The sequence below is a fragment of the Excalfactoria chinensis genome, chromosome 1 (genome assembly GCF_039878825.1).
Source record: "Excalfactoria chinensis isolate bCotChi1 chromosome 1, bCotChi1.hap2, whole genome shotgun sequence".
NCBI classification, from domain to species: domain Eukaryota; kingdom Metazoa; phylum Chordata; class Aves; order Galliformes; family Phasianidae; genus Excalfactoria; species Excalfactoria chinensis.
In genome coordinates, this window is record NC_092825.1 from 51,699,774 (window position 1) to 51,720,812 (window position 21,039).

The 21,039-nt window shown below is 45.3% G+C and overlaps 1 protein-coding gene across 2 annotated transcripts in view; it reads right to left on the reverse strand.

The window, feature by feature from the left end:
• CHST11 (carbohydrate sulfotransferase 11) overlaps positions 1-20,641 on the reverse strand; it is a 153,416-nt gene extending 132,775 nt beyond the window's left edge. The window contains exon 1 of one of the 2 annotated variants that reach the window (XM_072361049.1): positions 20,378-20,641. In XM_072361049.1, the coding sequence (XP_072217150.1) occupies positions 20,378-20,480 (103 nt within the window). In that variant the 5' untranslated portion in view covers positions 20,481-20,641. Of the gene's footprint in view, positions 1-20,362 lie in introns of both variants that reach the window. The other variant, XM_072361042.1, reaches the window with a different exon arrangement.
• Positions 20,642-21,039: the final 398 nt, after the last annotated feature.

The window sequence follows — 21,039 nt, forward strand, 5'->3', positions numbered from 1 at the left end:
AATAAATAAATACAGCATTGTATCAAAGACTCAAGAAAAGGAACAGCCATCGCTCATTCATGTGCTATGTATTTTGTGGCCTACAGATCTGAGACATGACTTCCTTCATCCTTCATGGTATGGAGCAGAACTATCTAATTGTGTTTTCTCTTTGGGCACAGACAGTGAAACTAAACAAAAGAGATACAAAACTCAGTGTTATCTTTCAAAGTACTACCCCTGCATTTGCTAGGGTGGAAGAATGCAATCATGAATCTCTTAGGGCTTGTTCTTTTTCTTGGAGGCATGACTCACAGGTTACTCACCCTAGGGAGTTCTTTCCTGGATAGATCATCACTTCTTGCTGCTGCAGATAGACACACTGAATGACATCATTTAAAAAGTAAACAAGCACCAACCATTAAAATGTTTTTTTTCCTCCTTCTTCGCCAAAGTTTTTCTGCTAGTTCTAAATTCTGTACTCATACCAGTGTACATATATTTGTGATGTCCATCCTTTTTAATCCAAATCACCCCTTCTCCTTCTGTGCTGTTGTGGTTGGCATGCTTGCAAAAGTCTCATCTGCTGCAGAGTGCACTTGCAGCTGGTGCTGAAGGAAAGGCCTGGGAACTCCACAGCAAGGAGCTGTGTTTTTCAAACAAAGGCACAAGTGGAAGAATCTATGCTCAACTCTTCTTGCTTGAAGCCCCATAAAGCACTACACTTCACATAAGGCTTTTGACCTGAGAAAGACAGTGCAGAAGTTTCTTCTTGCAGACAGATTCCAAGCAATGGAAACCACCAACCACACACCCCCGATACTGATTGTATGAATTGAAGGTTTGGTATTTCAGGCCTCCATTTCCAAATGAAGTACTCTCTCAGTGCAAACAACACATGCAAGTTTTGAATATAGTTAAGAACCAACTTTCTTTAAGCCATTTAAGCCATGGTATTTGATTTCCATCAACAGTTTTCAGCTGGAAGTTGAGAATTGGAAACAAGGACAGCTGACCTCCTGGTGCATTAAGCAGACTCAGCAATTTGCAGGTGCTTTGACTGAAATTCCTCCTGTGTTTTCTACCACCTAACAGAAGGGACAAAGGAACTGTTAGGACAGTCAATAATTAGCTAAGGAGGAAAAAATGAATCCTTTTTTTGTTATGCTCCTCTACACCTTGGTCTTTGCTCAAATACTGGTCAATGAATTACTTAAAGAAACAGATCGGAACCAAAATATCTTTTACATCCTATTTTCAGGGCATTGATTCACCTACGGACCTGAAAGAATAAGCTCTATTTGACAAACAGGTCTCTGCTACCCACTCCCTCAAGCCTTCATTCATTTTAATGGTGCATGCTTCACCTAGAAACACTGCCTTGGAGATGTTAATTATTATCTGCACTCTGTTGTGCTTGGAGGGGTTCAGTGATGAACCCTGATGAAATCTCTTATACGCTTTATTATTGACTGCAACGCTCACCACAAGCTGGGTTGGTTTTGTGGGTGGCTGTTTATATTAACCATGCAATAGCCTCGGGGTGCATTGCCTCCTTGACACACCATTGAATTCACCTGAAACAATCTTCCTCTTCCCACCTACACAATCTAACCACTTGGTTTTGTCAAATTCACACAGCCAATGACCGCCTGCCACTGGAAACCTCCTAATTCTTCTTGGTAAGTCAGTTTTTACTGCATGGTTCTTCCCTCCAGGAGGAGACATTACAGGCTCCACATCTGCCTCCAACATCTGTCACTGCAAAACTGCAAGCACCCCTGGCCAGCTGTCTCTGCTCCATGCTGTGATGCCTACCTTCATCTACTCCCAACAAGCGCTCTGGCCAGTATAAACTTCACAACTTGCAAAACACTTCAGGACCTCTCTCAGCAACTACTGCTTGGGGATATTATGATCCTATTTTCTTTCTCTCCTCCCACACTGTTACCAATTGTGTTTTATTCAGATCTTCTGCTGCCTTTTTTTTCTTTTTTTCCTTCCCTGGACACATTTAAAGGAGGTCTGTTTAGTTCAGCTAGTTTTCCTTCCTTGACCTCACGTCCACATAGTCTTGATTTGGCCATATTTAAGATCTCTACAGCTGAAAACCATTTACTTTTACACCTACAAGACAAAGTGCAAAGAGCACTGCAGTAACCTGTTATACTGCCCTCTACCCTCTGTATCTCTGAGGGTCACAGCTGCACTTCTTTGCCTTGTTAGCTACCTATTATCAAACAGGTTAGGTTTAGGTGTAACAAGAGTTTGCATGAAGCCCTACTAATCTGCCCTAGAACATAATCATACTTGAAATGTATCTTAAAATAAGCTCTTGATCTCTTCTCCATTTCTATAGGTTTTTCTCACCTCCTCCCCCAGTGTGGAAAGCACAAAGACACTCCATCAGCATGGTAACCACTTCAGCTCAACGAATATATTACAAAACAGATTTTTGTTATTTAAGCCACTTTATCAAGTCCCAGACATCAACATTAAATTTCTCCATGAATTACACTTAGCCTTTAAAAAAATAAATAAATAAAAGTCAATTGCCTTCCTTATTTTAGTGCTGTTACATCTTATTGCTCACAAGTCAAACTTTCTATGCTTTTTCTTTAAAGAGCATTCTCTAGGATCTTGATTTCCACCAAGAATCATTGGTTCTTTTGAGGCATAGCCAACCAGATTGGCCTTCAGTCTGGTAGAAGGGTTTATCTGTTTCTGAGCAAGAAAGGCCAAATGACATATGCAACAAGGTGACCTGGGACAACAACCTACTAAGACTAGGGCTCAAAACAAAGCCATGATTCTTAAGAGCGAAAGTTTCATAAATAGGCTCTGCCTTCAGAAATCTTTTCATTCACCATCCCCACTTACACACCTAACACTACTAGACATTTATAACTGGGAAAAAAAAAACAATTTCCTTCCTTCATTACGCTGTTGCCCCTGCAGCATGGAGAAAAGGATCAAGTGTGCTCAAACCCATGCTTCTCTGGTTTTCCATATTCATTCCTTCACGTTTTCCAGTGAACATACAGACTCTTCAGAAGCTTCAGAGTTGGTCAAATAGCACAAGGAAGCTTGCTTTCTTTAGATCGCTTTGTTGGCTCTTTCAAAGCTGCCCTAGAGCTCCGGGAAACAATGAATGAAAAGCTGGAAACCACTGCACACAAGCAGCTATTACCAGACACTGCTGTAGATCTCGCATGGTGGTCACACATTTGTCAACTGAACTTGGATATTGCCAAATTACATCAAAAACAAAAAATCACAGAACAGAAACTTGAGGGATAAAAACGATGAGCTGCAAGTGGTCACTGATCTCATACTCAGAGAAAGGGGTGGGGAAAGAAGAGGAATTTCATAAATACAACACAGGCAATACAAATTAAGGTTCTAGCTCACTACATTAGAGCTAACCTATATTCAAATGACCTTCTAAACTTCATCTTACCAGTCAGACCTACTGGATCTACCGTTCAACAATGCAGATGGGGTCAAGACACCAAAACAATCACTTCTCTAATGATTTGATCCCAAACTCCATTCTCTCTGCAAAAAGCACATACTAGGAAGCATCTAACACCTAAACTGGTTGACTTACAGAGGAGTCCTCAATTCAAGTTTGCATGCTTTTTTCATTTTTCTAGAGATTGGGCTTCAATCAGGCTCTACTTTGCTTGCAGATTTCCCATTGCACAGACATCCTAATATAACCTCAGTTATACTCAGCACCACAAAGTATAATCAGCAAAGGATGCAAGTAAGTGGGTGGATCAACGTGCACCCAGCATGAGCCAGGATGCTTCCATGGATGGTCTTTCAGGATTCATCAAGACACACATAGCTAGATGAGTAAACAGGTGTGCCTGGGAAGGACCAGTTGTCACCCCAGAAGGGCAGATCATGATAAATAACATTGACTGACATTTGATTAGAGGTCTAAGAAATCATCAGCATCTGTAAATATTTTATATATGAAATCATCCAGTATCTCAGTCAATGGGCCACATTCCAATCTCAGAGGAGTCTGAAAAGTGTAATCAAACAAGTACAATGACCATAAACACAGAAATCAAGGAACAGCCCAAAACCAAGCTGCTCAGCACCCAACTTTCCTGTGGAGAACTGTGCTGAAGTTCAGCCACCAGATAATGATCATACAAAGCCGTGCAATAAACCCCAAAGGACTGTTTTAACTCTGTGGCAAAACCAAGAGAAAGATGTCTTCCATTTGTTTTTTCAATCAAAAGTTTCTCAGAATCCCCCCCAACAAAAAAAGTTTGTTTTTTCCCCCCCTCTCTCTTTCAATGTGCTGATCTTTTTTTTTTTCCTAACATGAAGTAGCTATGAAAACAAACTATGAAACTGCTTAAGGAAAGTGATTAAAAACACTGGAGGGAAACAGCACAACCAGCAGGACAGAAAGTCACCTTCACTGACCCTCTTGGACAAGAATATCTTTGCAAGGTGGAGAGGACACCAATCCCAATAACCACACAGCCCAGTGACTAAGAAGGCCTTGAATCTGAGAAGAGGGGACTTAATCTCAGTTCCTCTTTCTTGCTGGGAACCAGCAAAGGAACAACATTTCCTCATTTAAGTTGGTTAAAAACCTGACAGGGCTCACTGCTTCAACTTCCTTAAGCAAGAAAACTACTTTGTGGGTTGTCAGAGCGCAGCTCATAAACCTAACCTGGTGAGAAGGCCGTTTGCAAGTATGTTTTCAAAACCTGTTCTATGCATGTTAGCCAAATAAAAGTACTAACTGAAGTTGGAACCAGCTTGCAGGGAACCCAATATTGCCTTTAACAGTTTCAGGAAAGAATAGGTCTCCGAGAACGAAAAGTTGAGTAAAACAGAAAAAATTGGTTAAACAATTTTAAATGGGAACTCTCAATGCTAACCAAGCAAGCTGAATGGGAATACTGCAGTGCTTTAGATCGAGAAATAGACTACTGATTAAATAAAACAAAACACCAAAGGCAAAGGATTTGGCTCACTGCAGTCATGCCTGACCTAAAATATTTAATTAGGACTCTGGGGCTGGTTGAAAGCCATCAGGGCAGTTTCCACACAAACCCCCCACATATCCCTAGAACCACCAAAAAGGATGAGTTGTGACGGCTATGCTAGGAGGTGCAGAGAGCTTACACTGTTTGGAATAAAAAATAAATAAAATAAATGTTTTCTGTTTCATCTGTGCCCACATGGCAAAGCATTGCCCAGAAGCCTCTGACAGCACAACCTAACACAGCTCTGACTGACAGAGATCCTCTTGGCTTTCAGCGCTCTCTGTGCCCAAGGCACATGTAGAGGTGACCTAGAACCTGCACAATTTCAGCTTTAAGTCTCTGCCTTCATAAAAAAGGGTAAAGCTTGGATTTATGCAATTACAGCCTCTCATCCTTACCAAGAGAGCTTACAAAACTCAGGAGCGGTGATCAAATTTGGATCGCCGATGAAGATAAAACATTTTCTGAGCTATTTGGATCCTGCCAAGAAAGAGACATCGGTTATTGCCAAATGTTTAATTCCTTGCAATCTCTAAACAGACTTGCCTCTTCACTGTACTGTCTTCAACTGGCTCTGTTACAACCTACTCAAGACTGACTTACTGGAAGGAGAAAAGAAAACCCTTTCAGGAGACAGTGAAAGCAACCACTCTGATGGAGTCAAGGTAGAAGTGCCACTGTCACATATCCACGACAGCAGGTTATCAGGAAGTAGATGTAGATGGGATTGCACACAGGCAGTGATGGCCCCACAGCCTGTTCGTGCCCCCACCTCCCCAGCAGCACACACCTTGCTCTGTTCCCCTTTGACCTGCAGGCTCTGGACCTGAGTCTCACTAGGAGCTCACCAGGGCACACAGGCAGGTGAACAGACTGCCTACTGCTCTACACTCAGTTCTTCCTGCAGCATTTCCCTGGTGGCCTTCTCAGTCTTCCCTGGCTGCTGGTTGAGACATTGTATCACAGGACTGCATCCTACAGGTGAGGCAGGGTAAGAAGATGATGTGTGGCAAATATTTTTCCCCATGCCAAAAAAGGACAGAAGACTCCCAGCCCTCCTACAGCTTTGCCAGCCTGTTTTCAAAGCTGTGTCTGTAGGGGCCTACCAGGGGGGTGGCTTCTCCTTACTTAATTAACAATACAGAAGTCAGCTCTATGCATTGATGCAGCAGTAGCTCAGAATGACAGTACCTTACCAAAGCTGCTCTGCTCTTGAGGCTACCAGATTCTCCCTCTCTGAGAAGAGCCAGCACGTCCTCACTCACTAATGCTACAACTTCAAACGCAGGCAGAGCTGCTGCCTTCAAGCATTTCTCTCTCAGTTCCATTGCAGTGTTTCTCTTTTGCCAGGGTTTTCTGTGCCACTTATACTTTTTTATTCTTACTGAAGCCTCTTCATATAATGCTTACAAGAACACAAACAGCTTCGCCTTCATCTTCAATGAGTCTTTTAAGCCTGAAAGACTGGAGATTTTCAGTACAATGGTGTATTTTGCACTTGAAATTGGAGTAATGCAAGAAAAAAACCTCAACACTTTAAAACGAGAACCTTCAGTTTGACCCTCAAACTTGAGATGAAGTAAAGTTTAGGCTCTGAACCTCAATTCACACTCACAATACAGCTCTGGAACTGAATCTAAAGCAATCAAGGACCAATCTCCAAATCAATTTCAGACATGACCCAAATTGTCAGCCTTGAATTAAGATCCGCTCTGCAGAGATTAACACTGTATAAATTGACATACATTTAAATTCTCTTTCTTGGTGCGTAATTTTGTTTTTACAGCCAGATCACCTGTCAAGCTTTTCACTTAAGCCCAGTTAAGTTTTGGCTTAACTACAATTCCAAGCTCCACGCTGAAGTCTTTGATGCCATAAAAATCAGTCTCTTTCAGAATAGCAAATGAGGAGAATCTTTTTGATATTTCATGAAGATAAAGCAAGCAGCATTTGTTTTGCACATCACTGGTTTCCCTATTTTCTCTTCTGTTCAAGAAAACAGAACTGGCAAGCCTGGTAGCCTGCAGCTTACTTCTAGCACTGCTAACAGTCACTAACAAAGTGAAGCAGCAACGCTGTAAAAATCAAAATGAAAATAGAAAACAAATTTCCCTTTCCAGTCGGTTTTGGTACAACAACTCCTAAGGAATGTTCCCCTGTCTCCCAAGTCTTTATGGCTGTCCTGTCTTAGGGTACAAACCCAACTTCATCTGGGACTGTATTCTGCACTGGTCTGTTATGTCACTACAGATCTGTGCACCATCACAGCCCAGGGAAAGCAGACATGGTTTTTGCAGAAGTAGTGTCAGTTCCAGTGCTTGTCCAACAGCAGCTGAAAATTCACAATGAATGCAAGTAATTACTTACGCTTCCCAGCCCAATACACAGGTGGAAGTGTCTCCCTTAAGACATTGCCCCTGAATAACATTTCAGTAGAAAGGAGAAAAAGCAGTCAAGCATAGGACAAAAATTATAGCCAAGAGCAACCAGTGGTGAACCACAAACAATAACAATATTAATGAATAACGTGACATAAAATGCGCTTTGTAGCAACATGAAGTGGCAGACTCAAATGCTCTCAAGACAAGCTTAATAAATTCCTGTCATAACAGCACTGAGCGCGATACGCAATTGAGAATTAGAACCTGTCCTCACTGCTGCAGATAAACTGCTTTCACTTCTCTCAGTTAGACCCAGGAAAGCACGTCAGCAGCTGCAGCCCCTCACATACATCACTGATGTCACCTTTTGAAGTCAGCGACAGGAACGCTGACCCTAAAGCTGCACAGCTCCATCAGTGTCCTTTTCCCACGACTGTGAGAACAGTGCTCTCGCCTTTATGTCAAGAGTGCACCCACAGGTGCACACTCTGTCCGCTGCTCTCATACGTGTTCTTCACTCCAGGACACCATTTCTGTTAATACTGTTGTGTTTGCTAAGCTCTTTTTAATTATACTTAAATTCTGACTCAAAAATCTACCCAACCACATTTTCTCCTCAGTACTAATGTCCACTCATGGGAGTATTTGAAAATCCAATTAGGTGCGTGCTTTCATCAGGTGCTGCCTGCTTCACCACCACGTACAGCTCAGGAAGCAAAGATGTGCATGCTGCTGTGTCCCACATGCCAGCACCACCACGGCTAAGAAACCAGAAGGCAATGGGTTCATGGCTGCAGATGAGGAAGCAACAGAAGCCATGTCGTTCCACACATACACACATAATCAGCTAACACTAAAAAGCAAAGGTTAATCACAACTCCCTACATCTCCACAAAAGATTAAACCCTTACACTGATGCTGATGGCACAGCAAATTCTTCTCCTTGCCAAGCGCTTATCTCCAGGCTCCTATGCAACATACACGGCCCTGACATTAGCGGCATCACGATGCCCTATGCTGACCTTAAAACTCTAATAAATTAGGATGAGAAAAGTACAGGGGAAATATCTTATCTTACAGAGATACAACACTTCAGTTTATAGAGCTGCTAGTCATTGGGTGTGCATCCAAAAAGGAGGACTGCCCACATGAACCTTGATCAATGCTTAAGATTTCATGACATGCAAGAACTACAAGCTCTGCTAGTCAGTTCCTGTTTTCATTAATAACTTGCTTTCCTGTTCTACTGGAACTGCTCACTACTAATTCTGGCCTGCATGGCTTCCAAGCAGCACTGTTACACAGGTCAGGGTCACCAACACGCATTCAGCACATCAGAAAGCTGCTAATTTGCAAGTGAAATGTGGGGTCTTTGCAACCTCTCTCTGCAAGATGAAGCACCTAAGCAGGAAGCCTCAGCCACGCTTTCACTGTGGATTTATAACACACTGTTTTCATATCATGTTCATTTGTAGCACAAACCTCTTGCTGCTGCATCACTTGCATATCAGAAAGCGAGACACACTAGGCTTGTAAGTGCTTAACTTGCAGTTTTGCCCTCTCGACCTTGCATTGTAGTGACAGAATATTGGCAGTCCACAAAGACAAAGCTTCCCCGTTTTCTGGGGTCAACTTATTCTCCTTAAGGATCATCTCATAACAAAGAAAGCAGCAAGCAAAATAAAATCAGTCATTCTCTAAATTTGACAATGCCTTTGTTAGAAAAACAAGAAAAAAAGGCAAACCCATTTGCCAAAGGGCACAAACAGATGGGATCTGAAAGGGCTACTACATAAATTAAACATGTAAACACTGGTTGTCTGCTCAAAAATCAGGTCCTTTAATTTCAACAGGTGTGGTACTTAATGGGCCCACAGCACCATTCATGTTTTTCCAGTGCTTAAAACTGCTTCCAGCTAGAAAAGATGACAAAAGTGACATGACCCTGTCATTTCCAGAAAGGAAGTTAGATGTGGGGATGCCCCATCCCTGGAGGCATTCAAGGCCAGGCTGGATGTAGCTCTGGGCAGCCTGGTCTGGTGGTTGGCGACCCTGCACATAGCAGGGGGGTTGAGACTTGATGATCATCGTGGTCCTTTTCAACCCAGGCCATTCTGTGACTCTATTAAAAAAAGGTTCCATATATTTTAGGCTGTACATGAAATTCTACAGTAGCCTTTATCCTACATATTTTGAATTCAGATATAGTGTGCTAGCAATCTAGTAGCATACAAGACTTGTGATGGAGCAATGTTTTCTCATAATTCAAAGCAAAATTAACCTCCAAAAGACAAGCAAAAAGCAAACAAACTTCAGAATGCCACACGCTGGTACATTTTTGGCTATCCTTGCTCAACCGTGAAGGAGGACACGGACTTGCAGAGCAGTACAGGAAGGGAAACATGGGCAGGAAAGGACTCAGATGTCTTGCAGAGCTAACAAAAGGTCTGCCTGTTCAAAGTGCCTTGCTGCAGTTCATCAACTACAGCTTCGGGTCCTGCATACACACACTTGTGTGGGAAACGGACACATTAACTTAAAAGATCAGAAGATTTTTGTGTATGTTTGAAAGACTGAAGTAGAAAAATCCTTTCAATTCCAGCATGTTTAGCAGCGGCGACTAAGAACAATTACACCCCCTAGAACATTACACAACATGTTACCTCTAATACCTCACACTTACAAACAAAGCAACTGAAAACGATGCTAGGTTCCAACTCAAGGCTTTCCTGGGAAGCAGCAAACACATACATGGAATATCATACCAAAAGTGATTAAAAAGTGTCTTTGTTTCAACTTGGATTTCCTGGCAAGACCTCCAGTTGAGTTGCACACAAAGGCAAACCCAAACCACAAGGGATGAGGTAGGGCTTTTTGTCACCAGTGTTTATCATCAAGTAAGTAAATCCTTTCCAGGTAAAAGCTGTCCAGGGAAAATACATCTAGAGTATAAAAGGCTTGCAAGTCTAGAAAAGAGATTTCCAAACATGACCTCCATCTACATCTACATCCATACCACAACATGGCAACTTAGTAGACATCTGTATAATGACATTGCTGGGACACCTTCACGAAGGTAACCACTGCTCTGTGTTCAACATTAAGAATAACCTTTCCGCTGAAGAAAAGAGAGTCTGCTGCTTAGGTAGCAAAAAGAAGCATAGGTCTACTCCATGGAATGTTTTTAAGCCTTCTGCTAAAAATCTAAGTATTACTGCTAAAGAAGTAGACTTGGGCCCAAAGTCTCAAAGGTTTCTAGAAACAAAAGATTCCCCTTACAGCTGGAAGGGGAGCATGAAATAAACCCCACGTGGTATCTCTTTGACATCACACCTCAGTGAATGTAGAAATAAGCAAAAGGTCTAGAAAATGAAGGAAAAAAGTCATCATGAAGTCTGGCAATAGGAAACAACCCACACTAGTTTGGACGTGCAGGAATTATGGCCTGTTTCCCCTGGTGCCCAACCACACAGGAGGGAACGAGACATTTCTAGCAGCACAAAGAGTTCTCACAGCAACATGTTACCACACTGGTCACAGCATTCTTGAGATAGATGTGGCTCTAAGTCACTGACATTATACTGATGTATAGACTTGGCACATTACTAATCCCTCGGATACAATGGCCCCATGTATATTTTTGTTTTGCTAGCTATCCTGACATCCTCTGCAAAATTCTTCTTTCTTTTCTCTGAAGCATTTCAAGAGAAGTGTTAAGGAAAAGTCAAGGTAGCATGGAAAGACTCATGAGAAAAACTGATGTGACTGCTAGAAAAAAGCAAGCTGTATCAAGACAGCTGGTCATGAACACAATTCCAATTAAATTCTTTGCCTTCTGTTATCCACTTTAGTTCGTTGAGCATCTCAAAATGGTTTCATCTCAAAACAGTTAACAGCTCCTTGAGTCCCAACTTTTTCTCTTGTTATTTTGATGCAGTTATATTTCTGCTGCAGCATCAGAAATATTCATAACCTCTCTACCCCATGCAGAAAATGCTCAAAGGAAAAAGACCTCTAAGACCACCTAGTCTAACCACCTTCCTACCATCAATACTGCCCACTAAATCACGTCCTTTATTACCACATCTACACATCTCTTGAACACCTCCAAGGACAGTGACTCCACTGCCTCCCTGGGCAGCCTGTGCCAGCATCCAATCACTCTTTCAGAGAAGAAATGTTCCCTAATATTCAACCTGAACCTCCCCTTGACTGAACTTGAACTCCCCTTCAACCTGAACTTGAGGCCATTACTTCTCATCTTATTGCAAGTTATCTTGGAAGCCTGACTCCCACCTCACCACAGCCCCCTTTCCTTTCAGGTCATTGCAGAGAGCAGTAAGGTCTCCCCTGAGCTTCCCCTTCAATCCCAGTTCCCTCAAATACCTTTCATAAGACTTGTGCTCCAGTTCCCTTGAGGATGACCAGAAAACTTTGACAACTTTGATGGTCTGCATGCTAATGGTTGTGTAAATAACCTGTCAGTGTCATTCCCACCAAAACCTGATGAAAACAGACAGTACCTTCATCCAATACTTCAAGCACGTACATCTGTGGAAGAAAAAAAAGCTATTTCCTTGAATGCATAAGTACACTGTGAAGGTCAAATAAGCTGAAAAGCAGAGCTGTTCTTCTGTTGTATATTGCTGCAGGAGGGACAAAATCTGCCATTTGTTATAGTAGCTTTGATCCAGAATTAATATAATCAATTCAATGGAGTCAACTCAGATTTACAGTTCAGAGCTCCACCCAAGCCTGCAATCCTACATTCCTACCACCACAGGGGATATATGCCCTTCATGCAATTCAGAAAGCCTCTGTTCTGGCACAGTAGCCCTGACCCACTGCTCACTAAAAATCAACAGAAAGGCAACCGCTGACTCCTCCAGGCAGTCATGCAAACCTCATGCAGTCAATCCACCAACATATTCAAACCATTCATCACTGTGCTTCTTTCAGAAAAAGAAGTCATAAAATCTTATGGCTTGCCCAAAACAAAACCCCAAACCCAACAGCCCAGCAGGCAGATGCATTCATCCTATTTGAGTTACCCCAGGCATGCTGCAGAGGACCACCATGTCTGGTGTGGGAAGAGAAGGAGGAAAGCAAAGAGGAAGAGATCAGCAGGCATGGTCCGTATGTCTGCCAGAGCAATACAAGCAAGAGCTCTGCTCAGTGTCCACCCGACTGATCTTGCTCCCTGTAACAATCAAGAAGAACATGGGAGACAGCAATGCTTGGGAGCAGAGCACGCACGGTAGTAGTCAACATTCAATATGTGCAGCAGATTCAGTAGCGGATTTGTCCCACTTAATTAGCAGTTACATCAACTTCATAATTACGTGCACAAATACACACATTTAACCTCGAAGACATGGGATTTATTTCCATCTGGGAGCTCAAATATGTTTTAGAAGCTAATCAAGTCCAAAACTCATAACTAAGATCAACTTTTTCAGTTTTAGACTTATGATCATCACAAGTGACACATTTTTATTAATCACCAAGTGCTTAAAAAGTGTTACTTCCCTCCCCCTCACTTACTATAAATTCCCCACTCTCACTTGCAACACAGGCTGTAAAAACACAGCTTACCCGAAGGACATATTCAGCTCCTGGTACCCACCACCATGGGTGCAGAATGTGCTATTCCACAGCAGGTCACTTCAGATAGCACAATCGGTTTTGTTCTGGCTGCACTCCAATCAACTTTAAAGCATAATAACCCACATAGTCTTTAAAAGGATTTTAACTACCAAAGGCTCTTCCTTGTAAGATGAGGTATTACAGGAGAGATCATCTACAGGATCCAATTAAAATCACCCTCTTAATTAAAAGTCTACCTTTCCTAATCCAAAAATCCCTGTAAGTTACCCACCTGAAACTTTTTGACCTGCTTAAGTAATCATTTATTAGCCAAAAAGGAATGAAAGTGGCTAGCTATGAAGTATGCTGCCTGTTAAGTGAATTCAGAAGGCATTACTCTCCAAGGGTCCTGCAAGCCACAGTTCTTACTGCTTGCAAAATCTCTTGAATTCTGTGAACGCTCTAAAAAATAGACATGAATAGAAAGCGTTGGCTTCTAAAATAAAACAAACCAGAAAGCAGTTTTCTGCTTCATGCACAGCTCGATGTGCTTGCTGAAGCTCAGAGCCTTTTGTTCCTTGTATGGATTTTGCAACTAAAAACTGTTGTGTTCCACCACCCAGACAACTGGCATGAAGAGACAGGATCTTTCAATGACAAGACTGCCAAGAACAGCATCTTCCAGCCTGCATAGAGCATCCAAAGCAGCAGCAGATCCTCTGCAAGCAAGCATGGCTGAGAATGAGCACAGCTTTCTCTCTTTTACCTACTAGAGTGGAGTCTGAGGTCACCCATCCAGCAGAACCACACGTGGATCACTCCGCTCAAATCCTTGACACTAAGGATGCAGAAAACTAAGAGCAGATGTCCGTGGGACGTAATCACTTCACACCGGTTTCTCCATTTTACCTGCATGACATTTGTTGGGCTTAACTACTATCCCTCAAGGCCCTGGAATCACATTGCCATGAGAAATCTTGCTGGACTGCATTTTCTGTTCCTTCCAGGACTTTCTTTTAAGTTCTTTCATAGGAATGTGAAGCCACTGAGGCAGCAATTGATAACAAAGGATGCAAAGCCATCTCTCATCGTCTACAAGCTGGTATTAATCACATAAAGGCTACCTTAAAAAGCCACTCTTACTGTTCAGGCTGATACCCCCATGGAAATTCACGCTCCTCCACAGCTTAGAAAGAATTCATAAAAAGGTTATTCCTCCCAAGCTCCCACATACTGAATAAGTTGAGAAAGGAAAAATGCAACCAAGAACCCACACTGGATGCATGTTTCAATCAGTAAAAATAACAAAGGCACCTACATAAAGCCCTCGGCCCTTCTGGGATTTCCTCTAATGACAAAGAACTCCGTGCTCCTTACAGCAGCTATCTTTGGGGGAAAGTGCATGCACTGCATCGATCCACAGTTACCTGGGTTGCCACTGCAGCCAATTACAGCTTGAACCAAGGGAAGACATGTGGGTGGGCAAGTATATGCACATCCACTTGTGTGCAGCCCTCTGTTTTAAAGCTACTATTTCCTAAGTGCTCATGCACAGCTTTCTTAAACCAGGGATTTAAATATTTAAAGTATTTCCTTTCCCCTTCCCTGGGGGATTAGATTACAAATCCAACTTTAGTGTCACTCAGTACACTCCAATGACTTTCGACACCAAAGTTTCCAGCGGCAGCTATCTAATTTTATTTCTTTTAAATAACATTCCTTCCTGATGCTTTACAAGCCAGACATTAATGCCTCATTTAGGACCTCTTTTTCTAACGTGCCAAATTAATAAGGTTAAAAGCAAAGCTGTGCTCTACTTTTATTGCAAACACTGGGCAAGGTGCATGGAACAGTCAAAAAGAATTCTTTCGTCTAAAATAAAAGCTAGCTGAATATTTAATTGTGAAATGCATAATGCAAGGAAACTTCTTTAATGCACGAAAATCTCCCTGACTCATACAGACACCAAATTCACTTGCTGTAAAAGAATACGCATGCTGCACCTACTTATAGCACGCTGTGCAGTCCAGGTCCTGTTGTTTGACACAGAAATGAGGATGCCATCATCTGCTCGGGCTCACAGCTTTTCACGCTATGTAAGTTCACAGAGTGGAGCATGACAAGCAAATCAGCCCCGTGGAGTGCTACCTGAAGCTCATATGCCCAACACCAGGAGCTCACCAGCACCCTGCAGACACTGAACAGGCTGGTGCAGAGAGGGCAGAGCAGGAGACATAAACGCAGGTAGGACAGCCCCCAACGCTGAAGAATTTACTGCTTGTACAGAAGCAAGCATCACTTGTGCACTGGGCCACCCTTCCTCACATCCCTCCCTGATGCTACAGCTGTGTGACAACCCCACCAGGCAGTAGGTAGGGAGCTGAAATTAACATGTGCCATTCAAGGGGAAGACCTGTGACTGCAGCTTGATGGGAGGGAATTACCTCCCCCTGAAAACATCACCCACGTAACTTCTTACTAACCTCGCTCATTGATCAGGCATTAAATGGAAAAAAGGATAACAGCATTATGCAAAAGTGACACAGAGTCCAAACGCAGACGCAGTGGAATTGTGATTTATTCATGAACCCTTAGTTTCAGGTGCCAAACAATTACATGAAAGGGGAACACGCTGCATCCTCTGCTGATTACATTCACAAAATTGGAATCCCAGAAAATCCCTCTGTCTGGAGGCATGAGCCAGAGATAATTAGGAACTGCATTCTCCCGTTGATTTGCTGCAGTCTCTGGTGGTCTCATCTCCTACTCAGAGCATAAGGCTGGTGCCAGAAACAGCACTTTGTCACACACCAGCATTTTGCCCACGACAAAAGGATGGTATCTACGAACTGGATACTGAAACACAAATAAGAAGGAATTAACCAAACTCTACACTTTGAATTGCTACTTTAAGGACAAATACCTACTTCATCCACAAAGATCTTACATGAATGGGCTCCACAGGGAGCAGGAGCATCCAACAGAAATGGGAATGCGCTTTGAAGCATTATCCTCATAGTATGTGGTTCCTGAATCTAAATGACCTGCCACAGACATTATCTGTCTTCATCCCAGACACCTGGAATATACACAAAGTTCTTGAATTTACTTTCGTTTCCTCAGTGTGAAAGGAAGAGCTTTTTCCCTCCGTCGATTTGAGCACAACCCTTCAACCGCGCACCCACACTTGATTTTATGTCTGTTGACACTTGGACAAGTCACACACAGAATTCAAACACCTGCCTCGAACAACACGAGCGATCCGCAGGAAAAACCCATCATGCTTAAACCCTTGTGTGCCCCAGCTCCCTCGGGATCACCCTGGAGTTGATACATAATCCATATGCATGAGCCCAAAAGGCTCGAGATGGAAAGGAAAAAAAAAGACCACAAAAAACTGTTCTACAATGACATTCACACAAGGACAACCGAAGCAGCTTTGTCAGCCAGGATTTAATGCAGTATGCCTGGCAACAGATGCTGGTGCTGGGAAGAGCAATGTGGACCTCACTCCTTCCAGTCTCCAAACCATCTTTAGACCTGTCGCGTGGTACAGTGTAAGATAAACGACCTGAGATTCTAAAAACAATGGAAACTGTTTAAGAACTCACAAATACACTCTCTCTTTGCAGAGAGGAAAGTGACGTGCTAGTTGTACCTCATCAACTATGTAACTCATTTCTTAGAATCACGGAATGGTTTGGGTTGGAAGGGACCATTCACACCATGTAGTTCCAACCCCCTGCTATAGGCAGGGACACCTCCCTCTAGACCAGGATGCTCAAAGCCCCATCCAGTGAGGCCTACAGCATTTAAATCGCCTATTATTGCTTTATTCCTATTTCAAGAGGAAAATAAGCTCCCATTCACATCAACTCTTCATCTCTGAGAAATTCCGACTTCAGCCAAGTCAGTTTTACATCTGTAAACGTGGAGTTTTAGTGCTATGGAAATCAGCACACAGCTCCCTCAGTATTAATTAGTAGTACTAAAAAAAGAACAACAACACTGAAAGCTTATGAAAATCTACACAGTAAGAATGGTAACTGCAGAGCAAGAAGCATTCTGATCAACTACTGTTTTCTAAGATATGATTGTGGCTGGCGCCAGGTCATTACGGCTTGAAAACATTCAGAAATAAAAACCTATTTCCTAAGGTCAGTGAACAGTTGCAGAAAAACTGTATGCAGATGTACCGAGACAGAAGAAGTCACCCTTCTGCTAAGTCTCAATGTAGATACAGAACAGCTTAACTCCCAACTCTGAGCAATGCCAGACTACCTGTACCACTGAGAGCAGAGACCTGAGCAGCTCTGTGCACATGGACCCATGGAAGTCAGCAAAAAGCTTCCAGGGATAGCAACAGCAATCACAGCGGGGCTTCAGAGAACGGATTTCACTGCACACCATTAAATGAGGGCCAGATCCTTGTGGCTGTCAGCTGAGGTCCATCTCAGCATCCCAAATGGAATAATTTAAAGCCAGTGTACGGGGGCCATCAAAGGAGTGCCACACACCCACTGCTCGGCAAGTCTCCTTCCCCTTTTAGAAGTAGGGGAGGAAGCGTGGATCACTTTGTGAGACGGCAGAATGCCGCATTGATTTTCAAACAGAATCTTCCATCAAAACCAATCATAAGCTCATCTTCAGACAAAGAGGGGGAAAAAAAATCCTCGCATCGTCGGAGCTGTTCTGCCATGGGAACAAAGGTAGGCATCGGCCCTCCGCCAATAAGGCACAGTGGTCTGTCAGGCAGTGCCACGTGAGGAACTGCTCAGAGGACTGCAGAGCAGAGTTCATGGGAAGACCTGGCCTTTGTCAGCAAGTACAGCAAGGAGCAGCAGCACACCAAAACAGGAGCTGAGAAAGGGAGTAAAACAACTCTGGTCTGCAGAAGGGATCCCAATGTGCCCAGCCTGGCCCCAGCCCAGCAGCTCTGCACACACCCTGGCACCATCCCACTGGATGCCGGGACATGCAGGTGCACCAGAAACTGCATTGGGCCATCATAACAGCCCAGGGCAACACAAAGCAATCATTGGGTTGCAGTCATTCCACAGTCAGCAAGTGGCAAAAGAGAGAAGAGAAATATCCTGAGCAAGGACCCAGGAAAATCCCCATGCAGCTACAGCAAGTGCTGAAGAATTTTTTATTCCACTGGGTGGTTTTTGCCTCTTTTTTTTTTCCCCTCCCCAAAAGAGGTTAGACAGGCAATAGGAAAACACAGAGTCACCAGGGCCATTTCCTCCCTCAGGAACAAACAGTGAGCTGGCCTCCCCCAGATCCTCAAACAAGACCCATGGGCTGGGATCAGCTCCTGACTTTGCTCTACAGTTTATCCTAGGAACGCCTTCCATTGGCTGTCATTTTTCCCCCAGGGAACAATCTGCCAGCAGGGACTTTTGCTGGGGTACTTGCTGGATTTGCTGTGCAGTCACCGTTCCTGGAGGCATTCAAGAGCCGTGTGGATGTGGCAATGGGGGATGTGGTCAATGGGCAAGATGGGGATGGGATGACAGTAGGACACCGTGATCTTGCAGTGCTCTGTTCCAACCTTAATGATTCTATGATTTTACTCTAATGCTTCTAGCAACGACCTACATTCAGACCTTCTCAAATGGGAAGTGCTCCCCTAACACTACGGAGTTATCTTGCCCCTGAGCACGGCTCACTCAGCAGCCTTCCAACTCCTTCACCTTTTGTGTTGCACCTAAATGGTTCAGAAAGCTCTGCAGGCAGAGAGCAGCTTTCCTAAAGCAAGCAAGAGCACTGAGGGAGTGAAGAAACAGCCAGATCTTGAATGAGGAGCTTACACTCCTCGCAAAGAACTTCACCAAACACCTACCTTATTTCCCATCCACAAGAGCAGGCAGAAACTCTTCAACTAACTCTGACAGCAAGACACCTATCTTACAGAGCACTGCAAGTGACTGGTGGCAACCCGGGGTCTGAGGCAGCTCCCTCCTGCAGCCCTCCAAAGGCACACACTGCTGTGCCAACCTCGGGCCAAAACACCGAACCTCCTCCTCTACAGGAAGGTTACCAGCCAAGACCTTGAAAAGTTTTAATACATCACCAGTCTTGCACTTGGCCCAGAGTCCAGCCCCACTGAGTTGAGTGATACAACAGGAAGGGTTAGAAGGAAATCCTATTATCACAAACGGGTGCAACTGCAAGCAAGCTTTTTGTATCCCAGATAGCCAACGCACAACCACGTAGCAGATACCTGACTGAAAGAGCTTCCTGAGCTTTGCAAAACACATTCAAACTGAACAGCCAGACCGTATCTCAACCTAGATTAGTGTCTGGTTGATTTCCAGCAGCATCCGCTACAGAAACAACCACCTCCATTTAGGAGGAAAAAAAGCACAGAACTGGTAACGTTCGATAAGATACAACAGAGATAAAAACGGGTTTTGATCTCATTTATTTCCAGATGTGCTCCACGCACGCTAACAACCCAAATACGCGTCACATGCAAGACGGGTGCAGCTCATCCTCCCCGTGCTCTCACAGCAGCACACTCACACCTCAGCTTCGGGTAAATGCTCTGAACAGTGCCGAATCTCAGCCCGCTTACAGCTCCACAGCAGCACGAACACAAAGCCTCGATCTTCAGCAGTTCACTACGGAACGCGCTGAGAATCCTTTTGAAGGTGACTCTCGTACGTTCAGAACCACGCAGTGAAGTATTTTGTGTCCATCTCCCCCGTAGCGCATGCTGACTTTTTGTTCCAGCAGCACGATTCACCCAAAACTTGGGGAAAGGCAACTCTTGGCCACCAATGACCTGCAGACGCACCCGGACTACATTACCTTCAGAAGGCAATCGATGAATGGGAAAAAAAAAACACGAGAGTTCAATTGGCGGAGCTCTATTGCGGCTCGCAGCCGCGTGCGGTGACCTGGAGCGCTCCGGTAAAGCCAGCCCCGGGTCCGATGGAAGCGGTGTGGACGCAGCGGGGAGGAAGACACCCATTGCTTTTCCCAGGAGCCGGCACAGATGGGAGCCGCGAGAGAACGCATCCATCAACCCAACGGCACCAACTTCGTGGGAGCAGACGGCTGACGGAGAAGCGCTCCGCAGAGCTGTAGGTGCGCTGCCTCCCGGCTGCAGCACGGAGCCCTGCAGCGCCGCACGCCACCAAAAAAACTTCAGGGCAGGCGATTTTTCATCCGCTGCGCCTCAGCGGCCGCCAGCTGGGAAGCGAAGAGCCGAGCTCCGACCTTCCTGCCCCGTCCCCATCCCCGCATCGCTCCCCTTCTCGGCGAGCCGGTCCCGCCGCACGACGCCGGGCACGCACCCACCGAACCCCAACAAAGTTTCCACCCGCCCCGCGCACCCCCGGGGGGACCGCCACCTGCGGCGGGGAGAGCGGAGCAGCAGAGCCCTACCTGGGAGCAACATACTTTGGAAATAGAAGATGACGAGGATGAAGGAGCCCACGGAAGTGACCAGGACCATCCTGCACACCCGGTTCATCCTCATTACTTCCAGCACCGCCGGCTTCATGGCGCTGCCCAGCAGCGCAGCGCAGCGCACCGCCCGGCTCAGGCTCAGCAGCCGCTCCGCGCTACCGCCGAGGGAGGAGCCGGAGCCGCCGCCGCGCCGGAGGATGCCCGGGCGCCCGCGCCCTGTACCGGGGGGCGCTAATGCCTGCGCTGGGCGTGACCACGCCGCTCGGCAGGCGGAGGGGCGCTCGGCGCGGCGCGGGGGGGAGGCGGGCCGGGCGGGGAGCCGGGGCGGAGCGCCGCCCCCCCTTCGCCAGGGGGAGAGATGGTCCCGCCCGGCGGCGGCGGCGGCGGCGGCGGCGGCGGGCGGGGACGCGCCGGGCTGCCTCGAGGGGCCGCCGCCGCCGCGGGGCGAGGGGCGGGGCGCGGCCGGCGCCGCAGCGATGTGCTGCCGCTCAGCCCTGAACTTGGCCGCTGTCGCCTCATCTGGTTGTGCCCGCGCTCCGGCCGTGGGGAAGCGTTCCCTGCCCTTGCGGCGCGAGCGGCTCCGTTAATCCTAAGGCGTCCTCTCGCTCGGCATTATGTAAGGCACGGCTCTGTCGCCGGCCCCGTCGCACCGT